Raw genomic sequence first — 14,167 nt, 5'->3', positions numbered from 1 at the left:
AGGTAGGTGGGGCTGAGAGAGCTCTGAGAGAGCTGTGACTAGCGCAAAGTCACCCAGCTGGCTTCATGTGTAGGAGTGGGGAAACCAACCTGGTTTACCAGATTAGCATCCACCACTCGTGTAGGAGAGGGGAATCAAGCCTGGTTCTCCAGATCAGAGTCCACTGCTCCAAACCACCATTCTTAACCACTACACCACTCTGGCTTTTAAACTGAAAAGTCCCAACTATCCAGCCTTGCTTCATCGGAAAGGTGACCCAAGGCCTTGGTCATCTTAGTTGTCCTTTTCTGCACTTTTTCCAGCTCCACAATATCCATTTTGAGATAACAGTGACCAGAACTGTATACAGTATTCTAGATGAAGCTGTGCCATAGCTGTATACAAAGCAGTACGTTATTGGCTGTTCTGTTTCCAGTCCGTTTCCATATAATTCTTAGTTTGGAGTGGAGTTTGCCTTTTCAACATTGCTGCACACTGAGTCAACATTTTTTATCGAGCTGTCCACTGCAATACCCAGATCTCTTCCAATCTCAGTCTCGGCCAGTTCAGATCCCATCAGCATATAGCTAAAGTCAGATTTTTTTTGTGCCAGTGAGTACTACCTTACACTTTCCAAAACTGACCATTGGCCCTGTTGTTGCCCATTCACCCGATTTTGAGAGATCCTCTAGTAGCTCTTCACAACCCCCCTTGGTTTTCACAATCCTAAATAATTCGATGTCATCTGCAAACTTGGCCAGTATGCTGTTCACCACCACCCCCAGTTCCAAATCATTATGAACAAATGGAATAGTACTTGTCCCAAAACTGACCTTTGTGGGACTCCCAATACTGACTTCCTTCCATTATAAGGATTGTCCTTTTATTTCCTACTCTCTGCTTCCTGTTGTTGAACAGCTTTTTAATCCATATGAGGACCTGTCCTCTTATCCCATGACTTCTACGCTTATTCAGGAGTCTTTGTTGAGGTACCGTCAATATATTCCTTGAGCTGGCTACCACAGCGCCAGATCCATTTCCTAGTTAGTCCACCGCAAGTTCATATATGTGAAGTAAGGTTTCTGTGCCTAACTTTACACTTCCTACCTAGTTGTCAGTAGTTCCATGGAGCTTAGTGAGCCTTAGTCTCAAGTAAAAATGCATGTGAAAGGGCTGCAAGTGCATAATTAAGAACATAAGTAAAGCCCTGCTGGATCAGACCAAGGCCTATCAAGTCCAACAGTCTGTTCACACAGTGGCCAACCAGGTGCCTCTGGGAAGCCCACAAACAAGACAAATTTAGCAGCATTATCCTGCCTGTGTTCCACAGCACCTCATATAATAGGCATGCTTCTCTAATCGTGGAGAGAATAGGTATCCATCATGATCTTAATTGATCTTCAGTACCAAAAAAAACCCCAAATAGTCTTTATAGATTGTCTTTAATTTGGCTGTTGTTAGCTTACCAGGCCGCAGATGAGGAGCTGTGCCCGCACAGAAAATACAGTCAGTTGAAATGTGCATTAAACTGATTTTGCATTTGGTCTTGGCAGGTGGTCGACATTGCCAAACTTATGAAAGCCTATATCAGCATGATTGTGAAGAAACGTTACAGCATCTCTCGATCAGTGAGTAGCCATGGAAGTCAAGGCAGTTCCAGGTGAAACCCAAGAATATTCCCCCCCCTTCGTATCGGGACATATCACTGCCAGCCTGCCAGCTTCTCCAGATGTGGAGACTGAAAGCATCGCTCAAGCAACACACCCAACCAAGTTTCCAGCAGTACCATCAATCAACACTTATTGCTCCACAAGTTCATCTAATATCTGCTCGCATAGCCCTCTACTAAACTCACTGATGAGCATACGTCAAGCTTTCCAAAGCTTTGTTACTTCTGGACAACATACTGTTATGCCTTAACTTAACACTGCCCTACAAGCAGGAAGAAGTGCCTTAAATAGATTAAAACCAACTTGCATTGACCGTTGCTGTATTATCAGAGGGGATTTTTTAAAAAAATTAACCACTTAGCATATTAAGGAAGAGCTAATTCAGCCGTCTTGCATTAACCGACTGGCTGGTTCATGTGTGACGAAGAAAAGAAGTGTCTCAGTTGGAATGCTGCAGGCAGCTTTCCTTACAGACTTTATTAACAACATTATGTTCCCCCCCTTCCTTTCATATGTGTGCATGCATATGACCCAGGTCAGCGCCTAACTTTGAAAAGGTTGCGAAGCGAGGAGAAAAGTAAATGGAAGATTTATGTGCAATGGTGTAAACAGTCTTTCTGTACATGTTGATAGACCAGTTGTAGACTTTCCTTAATAGTCAAGTTTATTAAGAAATTTCAGGATTTTCAATTTTTTTAAATGGTATTATCTTCTAAAAAGAAATGTTCCATCCTTCGTTACATATGTAACGCATCTGCATTTCTTTACCTCCTGTATTATAGATAACACATATAGTTGAAAGAAACTGTATTTATAGAATGCCCTTAATATGGAAATGCTATTATCAGCACAATATTCTATCATTTGTCTTGCATTTATAATTTTTTAAAGGTATTAAACGTTTCTTTTTAAAACAAATAACTTTTATTATGGTTGGAATGCGCCACAGGCTAAACATACTATAAAAGAAATAAACTAGGAGAGAAAACAGTCGGGTTTTAGTAGCAAATACTCCTCTCACATAAATTGGCGACAGATTTCTGCTCCTGTTATAATACAGGCCGCAAAAGATGAACTAATCATGGGGGTGGGGGCAATTTGAGTCCAGTAGCACTTTAAAGACCTACATTCTTTTTTCCAGGGGGGTAAGCTTTCCTGAATCGAAGCTTGCTTTATCCGACACAAATGACCATGAAGATCCATCAGCCTTTATACAGAGGGGTATTACAAAGAAGTCAGGATACAGAGATAAAATGCAAAACATAATCAGTTTGATTAGAGATAGAAGATATGCATGAGGTGGGAAATGTTAGCATCTGTAATGAGATAAGAATTCCATGTCCCCATTCAGACCTGGGGCGGGGGTCCGTTGCCCTGAACTTGTTCAGTAATTTAAAATTTGCAGTCTCTAGTGTCCCTTTCAGAGAACTGTGACTAGCCCAAGGTCACCCAGCTGGCTCCATGTGGCAGAGCAGGGAACCCAACCCAGTCCACCAGATTAGTCTCCGCCGCTCATGTGGAGGAGTGGGGAATCAAACCCGGTTCTCCAGATTAGAGGCCACCGTTCTTAACAACTACAACATGCTGGGGGGAGATTACAGTTTTTGTTCTTCCTGGCCAGGCAAATTTAGGCCAACCTCTGGGCATCAGCGAGAGCCAGCGTGGTGTAGGGGTTAAGGATGGTGGACTCTAATCTTGAGAACTGTTTTCGATTCCTCACTCCTCCACATGAAGCCTGCTGGGTCACCTTAGGCCAGTCACCATTCTCTCCGAACCCTCTCAGCCCACGTGGAGGCAGGCAATGGCTAACCACCTCTGAACCTCTCTTGCCTTTAAAACCCTGTGGGGTCGCCATAAGTCAGCTGTGACTTGGCAGCACACACAGTGAGCATTGGCAGAGTGTAAATGAAACATATTCCACCGAACTCTACGCATTTTCCTCTGTTTACCTGTGGGTAGGGTTGCCAGCTCCGGGTTGGGAAATACCTGGAGATTTTGGGGGCAGAGCCTGAGGGGGGCAGGATTTGGGGGGGGGAGAGGGACTTCAATGCCATAGAGTCCAATTGCCAAAGCAGCCATTTTCTCCAGGTGAACTGATGTCTATCGGCTGGAGACCAGTTGTAATAGCAGATCTCCAGCTACTACCTGGAGGTTGGCAACTCTACCTGCGGGCAATGAGATTTCATCCCCCCCCCAACGGGTCACAGCTGATTACATCTCTGTGTGCCTTGCCCTTCATAGGTGAAAATCCACAGTGCCTTCAGAAGTTTCCAAGTCCCCATTTTAAAATCTCATTGACCTGAGAACCAGTTCTTCAGCACATGCTCATTAGCCGATGGAGAACTTCCTGCACAGAACCTGCTCTCCAAAATAGACCTGGCCAACCAGAGCAGGCTGAAGCAGTGGAAAGGTGGTGGGAGGGGTGCTGTGTGCCTTTGTAGTCTCAGCAAAATGGGCTCCATTGTCCTGGAGACCGACATAGCGACCAAATACACATAAAAGGCCATGCACAATGGCCATGCGTTTATCTGCTGTCCTCCAACAGAGCAACATCCTTTGATCTTGGCTTCAGCTCAACCCCCCCCCCTTTCTGACTACATATTACTCTTCCTACACACTTGACACTGAGAGACACTGTCCTTCAGTGTTACTCCTCTGAAGATGCCTGCCACAGCTGCTGGCGAAACGTCAGGAAAGAAAATACCAAGACCACGGTCACACAGCCCGGATAACCTACGAGAACCAATGAACTCTGACCGTGAGAGCCTTCGACGGTATGGGGAAAGTTTGCACATTTTTTGATTGTGCAAAAAAATTACAATTTTTTAAAGCCCAGTTATGCATGTATGTCCTCATGCTGCTTCCCTCACTGCTTTACCCCTCCCACAGGCCGTGGCTCAGTGGTAGAGCACCTGCTTGGCATGCAGAGGGTCCCAGGTTCAATCCCCGGCACCTCCAGTTAAAGAGACTAGGCAGGTAGGTGATGTGAAAGACCTCTGCCTGAGTCCCTGGAGAGCCCCTGCTGGTCTGTGTGGCTTTGATGGACCAAGGGGGGGGGGGGGTCTGATTCAGTAGAAGGCAGCTATTTTTTAAAAAAAATTAAAACTTCATGGGTTTGTGTCCAAGCGGCCTACAGGGCAGGAGAGGGCGCCTTGCTCTTCTCCAACTCTGCACTTTGCACATGCTCTTTCCTTGGTGCTCCTGGATGGACCAAAGGTGTGTGGGGGGGGGGAACTGGTTCAGCACCAGGCAGCTGGAGGCGTGTCCACGGGACGCCCCGCCCACCCAATGCAAAAACAGGAGGAGGAGCCCCGCCCATCCAAATCCCCCTTCCTCCCAGTAACCCTTTCCGAATCCTGGGAGGGGGCGTGGCGCGGCGCTGCCGCGTCAGCCAATCGTCGGCCGCGCCCGGTCCCTCCGGAGGCCCCTATTGGCCGCGGCGGGCCAGGAGGGGGGGGGCAGTGGCGCGGGTGCCCGGATGTGCGCGCGCGCCCCGCCGCCGGGGATGTCGGCGGCCCCGGGAGAGGCGCGATGGCGACGGCGGCCCGCGAGGGTCTCTTCCGCGCCCTGGGCGGCTTCCTCGGCGCCAACCTGCTGTTCTGGTGAGCGGCCCGTCCCGGCCAGGAAGCAGAGGGCGAGGGGCGCCTCTGAGCATGTGCAGAGGGTAGGCGGGGCCGGGCGGGGCATGCATGCGTGCAGCCACAGCCCTGCCCCGGTGCATGGGGCTCCTCTTTATTTGCATGCAGCAGCAGCCCTGCCCCGGCGCGTGCATGCAGCCGCAGCCTCTGTCGGGTAGCAGCTGCTACCCGGCAGAGGCTGCGGCTGCATGCACGCGCCGGGGCAGGGCTGCTGCGTGCAATAAAGAGGAGCTCCATGCAACCTCCCAGAGCACTGAAATTCCCGTCCGGCAGAAGCTCCTGTGGCCTCTTGGGCCTGCGGCTTCAATTCAGTGTTCAGTTCAGGGGCGCCTCCGAGCATGTGCAGAGGGTGGGCGGGGTCGGGCGGGGCATGCATGCATGCATGCGTGCAGCCACAGCCCTGCCCCGGTGCATGGAGCTCCTCTTTATTTGCACGCAGCTGCAGCAGCAGCTACTCGACAGAGGCCGCGGCTGCATGCACGCGCCGGGGCAGGGCTGCAGCAGCTGCGTGCAAATAAAGAGGAGCTCCATGCACCGGGGCAGGGCTGCTGCTGCGTGCAAATCAAGAGGAGCTCCATGCACCCTCCCGGGGCAGCGAAATTGCCGTCCGGCGGAAGCTCCTGTGGCCTCTTGGGCCTGGGGCTTCAATTCAGTGTTAATGTTCAACCCAGGCCCGGGTTGCACAAGGCTGTTGTGGCTGCAACAGCAATCCCCTTGGCCCGGGAGGTGCCGGCTCTCCCCCCCCCCCGCGTGTGCCCAATCCGGTTTTCAAAGCCCTTTCTAAGCTATCAAGGGTAGATGGCTGGGGAAGCCCTGGCGAGCCCCCCACCCCACCCCCACATTTGCCATTTACTCTTGGGGGGTCCTTCCGCTCTCTAGATGCGCGTTTTTCTCCATCCCAATTCTCAAAACTCTGCAAGGGGGGCTTATTTTTGAATTTTAGAGCTGTGGAGCTCATAGGAAGATGTGCTCTCCCTCTCTCTGTGTTGGGTAGCAACAACTTGCTTCTTCAGACTTGCAATGGTAGTCTTCCAAGGTAGGGAGCCCCCCCAGGTAGAGCTGGTTTTGGGTACCCTTCCCCCACTTTCAAAACTAAGTTCCTTGGTGCTTCTGTTTAACACAGCGGTTCCCAACCTTTTTTTGACCAAGGACCACTAGGACTTTTTTGTTCGGTGCAGGGACCCCAAGGTTCAAAATAAAAATTCAGAGAATTTGAAAATAAACTTTAATCATAACTGTTAGTTAAACATTAAACTTAGAATAATATTTGAATATATATATTATAATAGAGAACTTTTAATTGAAAATATTTATTATATTTTTATATTATAATTTATATTATTTTATTATATTATATTATTTTTATTAAATATTGTATTATTATATATTATAGGTTTATAACTTTATTTTGCGGACCTTAATTTAGTTCTCGTGGACCCCTGGTTGGGAACCAGTGGTTTAACAGGTGCCCAGGTCTCTTTTGCACAGCGGCTGTGTTTCCATCTGCGCCAGATCTCCTCTTTCGTTCCTTTCCCTTCTGCCCGATGTTTCCCAAGGATGCATCCTAACCGGAAGTGTTATGAGTTTACGGGAGGGCAAGACTAATTGCTTGTGACCGAGTGACAGCAGAGAACATAAAAGAGGCCTAGAGGATGTTTAGTAGAAAAGGCAAGGCAGAACCTGCATGGAGAGGTGTGACAGTAGCAGAAAGGTAGCTGCAATTGCTGCATGTAATATGGCACATATTACATCAGGGTGATTGTGCAGAATTGGCAGGTGGTAGAAGCGCCAATTTCCCACAACACTCGATCGCTGCCTCCCTTCTGTAGTGGACTAGCCGGGCCTCTCTTCTGCGCTCTCGCTGCCCGAAGGATCGTTTCGCTAATGTTTTCATTTCCTTGGATCCCGCTTTATAGCTACCGTCTTTCTTCATCTTACCCACCTTGGGACGTCAGCTCGACTGCTGTGCCAATTTAAACCTGGTGTAACTATTCTCCTGATGTTGTAGAATAGACAGGAATTGACAAACCGCATTGATCACATTACATAAAAAAATAGGAAAGGGGGTAAGGTGTAAACACAGAAATACCTGGATAATGTTGTTGTGCCCAAATCTCCCAATTGTTTATTTCATCTCATTTTCAGCCAGGAAGTGAGTCTTCCTGGCTAGTCTAGACTGAAATACAGCTACAGAGTAGATGACAAACCCAGCAGAGTTCTGTCCAAGTCATATCCTATGCAGGAGCTAGGTTATCCAGCCTTATCTTTAGTTTCTGCGTTAACTCTCCAGCGTTTTTTGGCTGCATGTCTGACTTGTGGGCAGTTCAGAAAAAAACAATTTGCCCACTTCTACTATTTAATGAGAGTACCCTCCCTTGCCTTCTTCCTAATAAGTCCACACTGAATGCGAATGAAGGAATACGATCAAGAAGAAGAGTTGGCTTTTATATGCTAACTTTCGCTACCACTTAAGGAAGAATCAAACTGGCTTACAATCACCTTCCCTTCCCCACAACAGACACCCTGTGAGTTAGGTGGGACTGAGAGAGCTGTGACTAGCCCAAGGTCACCCAGCTGGCTTCATGTGTAGGAGTGGGGAAACAAATCTAGTTCTCCAGATTAGCGTCTGCCGCTCGTGTGGAGGAGTGGGGAAGCAAACCCGGGTCTCCAGATCAGAGTCCACCGCTCTTCACCACTACACTACGCAGGCTCTCAGTAGAAATGGGGGTGGGGTGAAGGGGTCATGAATGAAAGGAAATATTCTTTATCTGGTGACCTTTACTGATGTAGAATATGCTAATAGTGTCTTTATTTCCTTCACGCTCCTGCAACTTGTAACTCACCGAGCCAAATGCGGTTGCTAGCCAGGTATGGCAGGTTACCACTTTTCCTTTCTTCCTTCCTGCCCAGGACTGTGGAAAGAGCTCATAAGCACCGAGCAGGCCTCTACTAAATGAATGGTCGGTTCTGCGGGTTTATGAGGTTACAAGTGGTTGCAGGCTGATTTTATGATCTCCAGTCATGTGTGGTGCATATTTGAAACAGATTCCAAACTTTCCCGTCCAACTAGCTGTAAGTGCATTCCTACTTTGGACTGAGTTCAGTTCTTCTTAATTTCAGCCTCCAATTTGTAACTGCTGGTGGTATGCTTAGTAAGAGACTGCCTTTTGGGGGGGCTTAAAAATGTGTTACCCACCGCTCTCTACAAGCGTAAGAACAATTATTGTGTGGGAGTTGTTGTTTTTTTGGTTTATTTGTGTATGCCATCTGTTGCAGGGTGGCGTTTAAATGACACAACAAGCTGTAACTTAGTACCTAAAAGCCACCAATGTAAGCCCCAGTCTAATAGATATGAGAATCTGGTTAAACAGATTCAGCAGGTGAGAGAGGGAAAGGCTCAATTCCTGATAACTATCTTCTTACCTCTGAAGGTGGAGATGCCCAGGGGCTCTAGGAAAGATCTTTATAACCAAGCTGGTTCGTCTGGAACCAAGCAGTCTGTTCTCCCGAGTGATTTGCAGATCTGTGTTCTTTAAAGTGTGTTCTTTATACCAGGCAGGATGGAAACTTTCCATATTTTTACATACACAAAGGGAGGACGGATGGGAACGTTTCTTTCAAACGCTGATGGTGTCTTTCTTGAGGCCCTCAGTTTTTGGCAAGGCCTCTGCTGTTATGTAAAATGTCAATTTAAACTTTGTCCGTAGTTTGACGCTCCTTGGCATGTAAGTGGAGTTCTGTGTCAGTGTAACTTAGGCTGAACTCAATCTCTTTTGTAACAGAAGTCGACTTCAGAATTTTTCTAAAAAACAGTAGTTTAGGTTCTTGATCGGGTAACCTAATAACTTTGTCTGTGTTACATCCAGCTTAGCGGACAAGCCCCCCAAAAGCTTTTCTAATCTATTTGCATGCATATTAGAGAGCCCAGCTGTCTTCCAATTTGTAATGCTTCTGTGCCTGGTTCCCTGGAGGCGATCCTTATTTTGCCACAAATGACGCGAGCACATGGCTGTTTACAAGACTGAACTCCAGTCCTAAGTGGCAACTAATTTTTGGTCCTCTTTGCAGCGTGGTGTAGTGGTTTGGAGTGATGGACTCTAATCTGGAGAGCTGGGTTTGATTCCCCACTCCTCCACGTGAGCGACGGATGCTAATCTGGTAAACCGGGTTTGATTCCCCACTCCTCCACATGAAGCCAGCTGGGTGATCTTGGGCTAGTCACAGCTCTCTCAGAACTCTCTCAGCTTCACCCTCCTCACAGGGTGTCTGTTGTGGGGAGGGGAAGGTGATCGTAAGCCAGTTTGATTCCTCCTTAAGTGGTAGAGAAAGTCGGCATATAAAAACCAACTCTTCTTTTCTGTAAGCTGTTCACCATCTTTCTGACCACTACCACACTTGCTGAACTTCAGGCTTGCCCTTCTCTGGTTGTCAGGAAGGAAGCTGTTTTTACTTCCCAAGGCAAGTGGGTTTTTAAAGTCCCTGTCCTATGGTTTTACAACCAGAATGTATGGATGAAGGAAGGACATCAGACACTAGAGAGAGGAGGTCAAATGCTAGGTTTTGCCCTTAAGCAGTGGATGAACAGAGCGCTTAGGCCTAAGAAATCCTGGCACTTCTGCTCTGCAGAAAGTCTTGATTTTTATGGGATGTTGTGCTGTAGAAGTCATGAATGGCAGACTGCCTCTATACTTGGGTGTACTTGGCGAAAATCTTTCTGCCCCATCCAGCATGTCCTCTCAAGGTGGTTTCCACAGAACATAAAACAATATCAATATAAAAATGCGTGCCCGTAAAATCCGCCACAAAAAAAAAAACCTATTATAAATTGCGTTTGCAGCTCAACTCATAGCAAAGCAGAAACAATCAAAAATAAACACTGATAACCGGACATCTACAACAAATGCAGCAGAATTGGTAAGGGGCAAAACAACCAGATGAACCAGAGCAGAATGTCTACTCACAGGAGGAGAAAGGAGAAACATACCTATTTACCAATGCTTGGTGGGGCAACATTTTTCCTACTGCCTAAAACGTAAAGACTAAATAATCAGTTTGGGAAGGGCATTTGCTTATTTGATTTTTATTTTACCTTCCTTCCAGAGAATTCTCCTCCCCTTGTTTCCATCATGGGGAGGAATGGGGACTCAAGCCCGGTTCACCAGATTAGAGGCCACCGCTCCAAACCACCCCTCTTAATCACTACGCCATGCTAGCTCTTTCGGCCCCATCTACCTCACAGGGTGTCTGTTACGGGGAGAGGAAGGGAAGGAGATCGTAAGCCAGATTGATTCTCCTTTAGAAAGGTAGAGAAGATCGGCATATTAAAAACCAACTCTTCTTTATCTTCTTCAAAGCATCTTACATCGTTCTCCATGTTATCTTCACAACCACCCTATGAAATGGATTAGGTCAAGAGTGTGTAACTGGCCCAAAATTATACCCCAAACCTCCCTGACAGAGTGGGGATTCAAAGCTGGGTCTCCCATATCCTAGTTGGCACTACCCACTACGCCACGCTGGCTCCCACTATGTTGGGAGTTAAGCCTTCCCTCAGCCACTGTTTCTCTGTCACAAATGCCCTGCTCTCATTGTTCAAAACAGTGTGTTTGCTAGGCCAAAGTAAAGATTAAGGGCTCTCTCTTCTCATCTGATTCCCTCATAGATGGGGTGTGTGTGCTAGTTGTTAACTCTAACGTACGTCTATGATAATGCACCAGTTCTGCATGGATGTTAAGCCACTTTGTGGAGGGCTAAAATAACCAGGTTTTCCTTCTTAATTGTCTTCATATTTTTCCCCAACCCAAGTGTAGGGTAAGTCCTTTGTTCGTTTTAGAGAAAGGGACGGGTTCCTGTGAGATACCATTTGTAGCATTCTTGTCTAATGCAGTAAGTATATTGGACTAGGCACAAAGCTATTGTAGCTTAATATGCTAAATTTAGAATAGCAGCCAAAAAGGATTTGCATTTGCCATTAATTCAGTGAACTTTTTAGATCGTCTTTCTTGTAAAGGTAATAACAAGCTGTACAGGTTTTGAGCTCTTCGTGAGCAAATGTCTTTATACTTTGAATGACAAGTTCTTCGAAACATGTGCCCAGCAAGTTTATAACCAAGAAAAAAAAAATACAAGACTGCCACCTTGCATTCAGGCTTCATACATCCCCTTGAAATCCCAAGGGATTTAAACAGCCAGGCAGTTCTGTCATCTGGCACGCACTTGCTTCATTCATTCATTCATTTATGAAATTATGCAATATTATTTAGAAGTCCATATTGTGGCACTCTAGCATTAGTAAGCTGATTTCCGTCATTTATATATTATGGTCGGCCATAATGTGTACCCCACTGCCCCGTGGCGCGGAGTGAGAAGCTGCAATACTGCAGTCAAAAGCTCTGCACACAACCTGAGTTCAATCCTGAAGAAAGTCAGTTTCCAGTAGCCGGCTCAAAGTTGTCTCAGCCTTCCATCCTACCAAGGTCGGTAAAATGAGTACCCAGCTTGCAAGGGGTAAAGTGTAGACGATTGGGGAAGGCAATGGCAAACCACCCCATAAACATAGTCTGCCTAGTAAACATTGTGATATGATGTCACCCCATGGGTCAGCAATGATCCAGTGCTTGATCAGGGGACCCCCTTTGCCTTTACTTTCCTTAAAGGAAGACTAGGTTTTTCTTTAGGAGTGCTGTCAGGAAAAATAGAGGGTTTAAATTTGCATATAATTTTTTTATGTATAACTTTGGTGGGGCAGTCTTACATAATGCTCAAGCTTCTCCCCCTCTTCGATTCATACTTCATTTAGATTTATATGTATCATATTCGCCTGAAAGCAAAACTTTACTCAATGTAAAATGTTTTCCTTTCAGGTGAATATGCTAGATATAAATCTAAATGAAGCATGTGAGAATCCCACAATCTTATATAAAGCATTTGTGTGTAATGTGAGTGGAAACTTTAATGACTTTTTTTGAGCTACTGAATTCCTTAGAGGCCCTTGTAGCCTGAGATGGCTTTTTCAACTACAGGTTAAGTATCCCTTATCTGGACTGCCTGGGTCCAGAAGAGATCAAGGAAGGAGACGGTCATTCCGGATACAAATTAGAAGTCCATTTCTGCCACAGGCTTCATCAGTCATTCGATCTCAGAAGAGTCTGTGCAAAGTATTCAATTCTTTCATAGGACATTTAAGCCTCTTGCCATATTAGATTAGACAAACATTATAGTCCAACTTCACATGGGGGCAAATAAGACCGAGGACTCCAACAAGACACTTCCATAATACTCAGAGTTAATTGCTCAGAGCGCTTCACATTATCTCGGTATCTTGGCATTAGCCATTTAAAGCAGGTCATTGTTATCATCTTCATACTACAGGTTGGGAAGAGGTTTGAAGCTGGGAGAAGGTGACTTGCCTTGAGCGAGTTCATGACTGATGTGCCAAGCTAGTAATTACCTACTCAGGCTCTTAACCGTTGTGCTACAGGAGCTCTGTCGCTACTTACCTGCCACAAGCTGGTATCAGTTATTTCCGAAAGTCCCGTTCGCCCCCAGATTAGTCTTTGTTTCTTCAGTAGCAGCCTCATCACCATAACGGGGGCCTTTAAATTGCCCAGTTCTGCACCTGGGGATTTCGTGTGGCAAGGGGGAACTTCCTTTCATCTGCACATTTAAGTGGTTTTTCTACTTGAACACATGAAGCTGCCTTATACTGAATCAGACCCTAGGTCCAACAAAGTCGGTACTGTCTACTCAGACCTGCAGCGGCTCTCCAGGGTCTCAGGCAGGGGTCTTTCACATACCATGCATACTTAGAAAGGCCACCTACATTACCTACTTGCCTAGTCCCTTTAGCTGGAGTTGCTGAGGATTGAACTTGGGACCTTCTGCATGCCAAGGAGTTGCTCTACAAGCTGAGCCACAGCCCTTCCCCTTCTTCCCTCCTAGGTTCCTTGCACTGACTCCTTGGAGACTGTATCACCTGGTTTCGCTCATACTCCTTGGGATCGTCATCATGCAGATAATGAAGGATCTGGTGTTGTCCAGAGTGAGAGGTAAGGTGCTGCTGCAGAGATTCTGAGGTGAACAATCTTGGGCATTCTGTTAAGTGGGTGGGTAATCATAAGCAGGCGAGAGGGGGACTTTTTGGGATTAAAGTTGCATACAGACATCTCTCTCCATATCTAGACAATCCGCTATAGGGATGCCTGAGGGCTTGCATGTGCCGCTAGGGTGTGCATGACATAACCCTATGCCACATTTCTGCAGCCTCGGTATCGCAGAAGCAGAAAGTACCTGTTTATTGTAAACACAGTACCATGTAGGGGGGAAATCCTCTATGTTCATTATTCATATCTTGATTTCAGGCACACAGTTATGGCGAAACTTCACTGACAGGTAAGTGGTGTTGACTCACCCATGCGCAACTCTTTATGCTGCCGGTGACTTCTGAGTGTTGCTGTAGCCAGCCTACTTGGGCCTTCTTTCGGATTGAGAGTACAGCCTAAAACATGCCCAGCATTCCATCACAATTTTGGGTTGGAGAAGATAGTTAGTGGTGGGGAAGCAGCCACACAATTACTGATCACCCCATTTTCAGGCGCTCCCTGATCATTTTCTCAGGAGCACAAGTCCCCCCCCCCACATTTTATTTGTGAGCTTTTAAGCTATAAGTTATAACACAGAGTTACTGTTTTTTTAACATGCTGTTGTTATATTATGGTAAATTAGACTTTGCATGATTATAGAAATACTTTAGACATTTACAATAGTTATGGTTGTTAATCGTTATGTGATTATACACCACCTCGGGCTCTAGCAGGAATGAAACGGAAGTATAGAAAATGTAAAACATTAATTTTAAAATAGGAGAATTTCTGGTGATGT

At 46.3% G+C, this 14,167-nt stretch overlaps 2 protein-coding genes across 2 annotated transcripts in view; both read left to right on the top strand.

The window, feature by feature from the left end:
• MYO10 (myosin X) overlaps positions 1-1,670 on the top strand; it is a 125,164-nt gene extending 123,494 nt beyond the window's left edge. Inside the window, exon 39 of the mRNA XM_056854149.1 lies at positions 1,533-1,670. Coding sequence (XP_056710127.1) covers positions 1,533-1,643 — 111 coding nt within the window. The 3' untranslated portion in view covers positions 1,644-1,670. The remainder of the gene's footprint in view (positions 1-1,532) is intronic.
• Positions 1,671-5,226: 3,556 nt separating this feature from the next.
• RETREG1 (reticulophagy regulator 1) overlaps positions 5,227-14,167 on the top strand; it is a 48,573-nt gene continuing 39,632 nt past the window's right edge. The window contains exons 1-3 of the mRNA XM_056854505.1: positions 5,227-5,251; positions 13,229-13,335; positions 13,648-13,678. Of these exons, the coding sequence (XP_056710483.1) occupies positions 13,296-13,335; positions 13,648-13,678 (71 nt within the window). The 5' untranslated portion in view covers positions 5,227-5,251; positions 13,229-13,295. The remainder of the gene's footprint in view (positions 5,252-13,228; positions 13,336-13,647; positions 13,679-14,167) is intronic.

This window comes from Euleptes europaea, chromosome 8 (genome assembly GCF_029931775.1).
Source record: "Euleptes europaea isolate rEulEur1 chromosome 8, rEulEur1.hap1, whole genome shotgun sequence".
Lineage (NCBI taxonomy): Eukaryota > Metazoa > Chordata > Lepidosauria > Squamata > Sphaerodactylidae > Euleptes > Euleptes europaea.
The sequence above is the reverse complement of the archived record's forward strand: the minus strand, read 5'-3'. Positions and strand labels throughout refer to the sequence as shown.